Source organism: Gavialis gangeticus, unplaced genomic scaffold, assembly GCF_001723915.1.
Source record: "Gavialis gangeticus isolate Ggan-Ray unplaced genomic scaffold, GavGan_comp1, whole genome shotgun sequence".
Taxonomy (NCBI): Eukaryota; Metazoa; Chordata; order Crocodylia; family Gavialidae; genus Gavialis; species Gavialis gangeticus.
The window spans coordinates 39,979,317-39,985,980 of NW_017729026.1; the positions used below are offsets into that span (position 1 = coordinate 39,979,317).

General features: G+C 42.2%; 1 protein-coding gene across 1 annotated transcript in view; it reads left to right on the forward strand.

The window, feature by feature from the left end:
- Positions 1-705: 705 nt before the first annotated feature.
- The window catches only part of MCHR2 (melanin concentrating hormone receptor 2), a 59,228-nt gene continuing 53,269 nt past the window's right edge, over positions 706-6,664 (forward strand). Inside the window, exon 1 of the mRNA XM_019520168.1 lies at positions 706-909. Within this exon, the coding sequence (XP_019375713.1) occupies positions 728-909 (182 nt within the window). The 5' untranslated portion in view covers positions 706-727. The remainder of the gene's footprint in view (positions 910-6,664) is intronic.

Genomic DNA, 6,664 nt, shown 5'->3' on the forward strand with positions numbered 1-6,664 from the left:
ACTAGCCTGGCTTCCAGGGTCCAATCCTGTGTTCCCCAAGCATGGGAATATGTCTTGGGTTAGTACTATTCAATAATTTTATTAATGAAATGGGAATTCTTGGGGCATGCAGGATCAGGCCCCCGAAGCCCCACACCTGTCTGTGGTGGTTTGAAAGTGGGAATAGCTCAGAACTCCCACTATTCTGCCATAAAGCAAACAGACATCTGCCACAGTAAAACAGAACAAATGTATGCTACCTTTTGTTGCAGCCACAAGTTTGGGCTTCTGTGCTGTGACAAAAGGCATAGATATTTGTTTGCTAGGCATATGTGCTGCCGTAAAAATTTGCACAAAGACACAAAGGCAGCATCTCTTTCCAGCCACACGTGTCTCCAAAATCTCTCCATTGCCTTCCTGAGTATCTCAGGTGCCTCTCTAGGCCATTTTGAATCACTGCCCTAGGGCAGGTGATCAAAAGTTAAGTGAATGCATGCCGAAGTCAAGGCGCTACTTACACAAAATGAATCTGTATTTATTTTTCAAAATAATATGATCCAAGTCTTACGGGTCCATTAATGAAAATACAGAATCAGTTAGAAGATTACATTCAGAAGATTCAGATTATTATTAAAAATAATGTATGCCAAGATAATGTGCTTGACTAATCATATTAAGATTTTAAGATTCAATGAATAATTTATTCTCTGTTGCTGTTGCAGACTTAAAGACCCAAAGTCTCTGAAGAATGAATGAAATTCAGGCTGCCTGTTGGAATAATACACCTGACTTGTTTAACAAATCTTGGAGTGGAGGTCATTACTATCAGGTGATCAGTGCAGCAGAAACAATTATCCTTCCTTCTCTAATTGGGATTATCTGTTCTACTGGTTTAATTGGAAATATCCTCATTGTGATCACTATAATAAGGTATGGAATATAGCATACGTTATGCAACAGTGGTTAACTATTGCAAAAATATATAAATAATTTAAGGCAGGGGTCAGGAACATATACTTAGTGGGCTAGATCTGGATCCACTGAGAGCCACTAGATCTGGCCCTAAGAGCTGCAGGCCTTTGCCTGTGCTCATGCCCACACTGGGGCTGAGCACAAAGAAGCTGTGCTAGGATCAAGGAGCTAAAAGTTGTGCCCATACCACTGCCACTTTTCCCTGTCCCCCTCCCCTTTCTCCCTCCCAAACTGTGCTGTGAGTTCAGCTTCCAGCCAGAGGGGAGGTTCCACCCTAAAGCTAATTGATACAAAACCTGATGCCTTTATGTCTTCTATTTTTTCTTCAAGAGAAAAATAGAAGACATAAAGGCATCAGGTTTTGTATCAATAGAGGACAGAGGACAAACAGATTGTCCTCTATGATGGCCAACCTAAGCTTCACTGGGACCAGAGATGGTGGGAGAGCACTGGGGTGGAGGAGAAGTGGCAGCAGTGTGGAAGCAGCTTCTAGCTCCCTGGCCCAGGTGCAGCTCTGTTCTGGGCAGGAGCTACATTTGTGCCACTGCTGATTCTCCCAGCCCCTGGGCTTCCAACCTATGGTGTGTTCACAGCTTCCACTTGGAAGGGAACTGCACTGGGATGTTACATAAAATAGAATACATTTATTTAATTATTATCTATTTATTTATTTCATTATTTATTGTATTCATGTTTATTTCATGATTTACTTGGTACATGAATATTTCCTTAGTCATTTTAAGATTTACTTCTGTCAAAGCAAATTTCAGAAAAAAGAATGTCAATATATGTCTCCAAAATCTTTCCATTGCCTTCCTGGGTATCTCAGGTGCCTCTCTAGGCCATTTTGAATCACTGCCCTAGGGCAGGTGGTCAAAAGTTAAGTGAATGCATGCCAAAGTCAAGGCGCTACTTACACAAAATGAATCTGTATTTATTTTTCAAGATTTCAGAAAAAAGAATGTCAATATATGCTTTGGTCCATCCCTTCTTAGGAAACAGTGTAAGTGCCTGCTTCACTTCCCCCCATGTTTATTCAGTTCAGAGGCACATGTCAAAGACCCTTTCCTGAAGGGATGGGGGGCTTTATTAAAACCCTGTCTTGCTCCCACTGAAGTAAATAACAAAAGTCCATTGGTTTTGATGCAATTTATATATGGCCTTAAGCTTTATCTCCTGCAGTGCTTCTCAAACTTTTCTGCAGCATGACTCCATTTATGCCTCCATATCCTCAGCATGGCCCCTCACTCCCAACCCTAGCCCCTCACCCCCATGACTCCATCTGCTGATGTTGCGACCCCATTTGGGGTTGCAACCCACAGTTTGGGAACCACTGATCTACTCTTTTAGTCAATATTTCTACCAGTTCTACTCTATTTAAAAACAATGCAATTTGGATCAGCAACCAGTCCCCTCACCCAGCAGAAAATCTGGGCAAGAGCTCACTACTTTGTGGATGTGTCTACACAAGACACTTTACTCAAGATTAAAGCACATTATTGCACAGTAAGCATCACCATCTACATATTCAGATGCTTACTACAGAGTAATTGCCTATAATCACAAGTAAATTTGCTACCTGGAAATACAAGTAGCAAATTTACTACTGATTACTTACTGCACAATAGAGCACGTGTAGATGGCAGACTGGGAGCAAATGTGCTTCTGGTCACCCAGGCAGCAGGGGGCAGGATATTTTTTCCTGCCCCCAGAAGCTGTCTGATGCCAGGGTGGGCTCCGCCATCAGAGCCTGGGCAGGGAGCTACCAGTCCCTGCTTCACAATCGTGATCACAGTTGTGTAGAGAGGGCTGGGAGCTCCCTATTGCTGAGGCAGTGTCCCAGCCCCTGCCAGAAGACAGCTGTCTCTGGTCCCAGGGCTCCCTGTCAGGCTGGGCTAGTGCAAGGGCTGGTGCAGGGGTGGGAGCAGACTGCTGCCATGAGCAGCAAATCTGCTTCCATTTTCCCACAGATGTAGATGCCTGCCTGGGATGGGTTTACACTAGAGTAAATTTACTGTAGTGTAAACCCACCCTGGAGCATTTGCATGTGTAGATGTGCCCTGTAATGTTTAAGCAAAAAGCATAACTGCAAATTTCATTTGCAAGTGGAACATGTTTTCTTGAACAGAAATAGACTCAAGGAACCAAAAACCTTATTCTGAGATTTGTTTTAATGAAATAATATTTTTAAATATTTAAAAATAATCAGTCGAAACATGCTTTTGTCTCTTGAATATTGTCTATTGGTCTAAGATTATGTTTTATATCATGCCAATATCTAGACAATGTTGATTTACAAAGGTCTCCTAGGATTACCATTTTTTCTTCAGTATGACCCTAATGTGGAGACAAGAGCTTAGGCAGCACTTGGGAATGCTCACAGGCCAGTAGAGGCTAGCTAAGCAGCCTAGATCAGGGGTTTTAAACCCACCCCACCTCACAAAGTTGTATCTGGACCATCAAGCTCTTCATGGATTGGATCTAGATGCTGCCGCTGCAGCAGGATGAGCAGTAGCAGCCATGGTGTGGTGAGCAGTAGTAACAGCTGCCACTTGCTCTTCACCATTATGTCCACCCTGCTTGCCCTATCCTTAAATTCTTAACCCCTCTATGAGCCCCATGGACCAGACAGTACAGCTCTGTGGGCTATAAATTCGACACCCCTGACCTAGACAGCTGCCACTTTAGGACAACTTTTCTGTGTTCTAGCTACTAACATTGCATAGCTGCCTTACTGAACCACAGAATTGACTTCTGTGCATCAAAAACATTTTCTAGTTTTCTGATTTTTATCAGCAGGTTTTTTTTGTTGGAGGTCTCAAACTATCTGGTTCTACCACAAGCTCTTGGGTTAATAGACATATTCCCTAGAAGCTGATTTTTAACTGTGTAATGGTATCGTGAATTGATCATAAATGTTATGGTTTATGGCTAATACACTTCACCATCAGCAAGATTTAATAAATAGGTACAATGGATGGGTAGATTCTCAAAGGCACAATGGGGATTAGGCACCTAACTGATCTTTGTGCCTTTGAAAAAAATCCCTTAATTGCTTATAATCCAGTGAATATTGCACAAAAGCTGACACCAAAAGCAGCTTACAGCTCTACTAAGAAGAATAATTATGGAAATAGAATTTGTCTAGTATGGATATGAAGTGAATAAGACTTTTTAAATGAATGAATGGACATACAGAACGATACATTTCTTTCAGCAGCTAAAATTAGTTATGCAATCTTAGGAAAAGAAATGAAAAGGAACAAAATTATCTCCCTCCCATGAACAGCCTTTGTCATGCCCTTGGCATGAAGTAAAAAATCATAAAGACAGATAAGAATAAGGAAAGACTAGTTTTAAGAAGAAAAAAAAAACAAGGTTCACACTAAAAAAATTAAATATTACGATTCATGACAATGAATGTTTACATGCAGGGTTTGAAAACAATGCATTTGAAAATTTAATGAGGTAATTTTTGGCATTGACTGAGATCAGCAAAAATTATGTGCCCAGGGTCATATGTGCTTTCTTTATTGAACAGAGGTTGGGTTTTTTTTGGTTAACATGAAAGTCTATTCTTCAAAGAGAGAGCAAGCTGAATTCTGTCCCTGCTTAGGTACTATTTGAAGGGTTGTTCACATGGAGATGTGTGACCTAGAAAGAATCCTGGATTTCATACTGCAGATTAATATTACAGAGCCTGTAAGGGTAGTTGATTGAGCTGGACTTCCCTTAGAGACAGTAGCTGTGCTTCCACATTGAAAGCATCCAGAAATGCACTGGGTAACTTTTATCCCAAAATAATGGAGAGTAGAGATTTATTGTACCACAGTTAAAAAAAAAAGAAAAAGAGATAAAGAACTTTCTGAGCACAGGTGGGAAGTTCAAAGAGCTCAACAGGGCAACTGGCCAGTCTGTGTCCTAGGATTCTGAAAGAATTGGCACATAAAGTCACGGGTATGAACACAAAGGGTTTTTAATAAATCTACTGAGGGGGCTCTGCTGCAATGTGAATGGAAAGTAACAAAGGTAATAGCTATCTTTTAAAAAGGGATAAAAGAAATCTGGCCTGTTAGTCTAACTTCAAGGGTACGCAAAGCTTTACAATAAATTCTGAGGGACAGGATAGAGGAAAGGAGGTAAATAGGGTAAAAAAAACAAAATAGGTATAAGCTAAATGTTTATTTAGGGTGGAAATAAAAAGAACCATCTGAACAATGAAGGTGTGATGGCAAAATGTGACAGCAATGGTGAGATGCTGATGGAGCTTGATCAATCTATAAAAACTATTGCATGAAGTAGAGGCCTGCAACAGCAAGGTCTGGAGTTGACGTTCCAAGCATCCCTTACAGTCCTATGTTTTTTTGATGAAGGAAAAGGGTGGAATTATATAATTGGCATGTAGGCTGTCTGAATTGAATTGCTGGCTCTTTGTTTTTCAATGAGATGGAAGAGATGGGCAATTCCTCTGCATCAAGAGAGAGCTAGTATGGGATGTCTGTTTCTCTTGCCTTTATTTATAATTATTTTCAAAAATAGAAACAATGATAATGTTATCATTATATAAACAATGATAATGTTATAATCACAATATTTTTCATGCATTGCATCAATATAATACGTAATGGATATGGGTAAAGGTTTTCTAATTGGTCTATGAGTTAAAGTCACTCCTGGTAGGGAGTTGTCTGAACAAGAACATCTTGGGCAAAGTTATCAAGCTATCAATGAAAAGACATACCAACAAGTTAGGTAGTTTAAATATTTCAGAGCAAGGGGACACAGACATTCAGGCCCATTCTCTAATTTATGGTGCTTTACATAAAGTGCCATGAGTTAGAGTCCTGCCCCCCCCCCTCTCCCCCCCCCCCCCCCCCGGACCAAACAGATGTTTGCCTGTTGGCTGCTGGGATTGAACCTGCCTGCACTGGCCCTTCTGGCCAGCAGGCTTCCAAGGAGACTGAGGCACTGCCACTCTCCCCAGCCCCACCTCCACCCACCAGATCTGAGACTGTCAGCAGGGAAGGAAAGGGGAGCACAAAGTGAGCAGCAGCAAGCTGCTGGCTGGGATTTCCCCAGCCTGAGCTGAAGGGGGCATGGATTAGAGACAGCCAGGGTACCAGGGGGACCATGAGGTGGTAGGCCTCTGACTCATCTCCTCCCCTTCAGCTGAGGCTGAGCAAAGCCCAGCTGGAAGCTGAGTTCTACTAGCTTCCTCCTTCCCCCTCCCTCCCTGCTGACAGTCCTGGGGCATGGTGGGCTGCATGAAAAATTAAACTTAGGGAACACAAGTCCCTAAGGTGCTCTAAAGCAGGGCACCTTTATCTAATACTTCATCTGAGGAGGGTTCATTTTTCACGATTGGCTGCTTTGAAAGTGCTCTGTAGCCATGCATGTATGTCATGACATGACTATAGAGTACTTTCAGGGCCTAATTCCATAAAAAATATAAGTTGTATAAGTGCCCAGGATGTCAAATCCCATGGGCTGGATCTGGCTTGTAGAGGCATGTCATCAGGCCCTCAGGGCTTCTAAAGGGGCCAGGAATTTGGGGGCAGGGAGAGAGGAGGCCAGCTGGGAATCTGTGAATGAGCACCCACAGCATTAACCCCTGAGCCACCATGGCTTGTCCTGCCTCTGATGCCATATCCAGATCTAGCCCCTGAGTATCCCTACAGTCTAGAAGACACCCTTGCTTTAAAGCATTACAGAC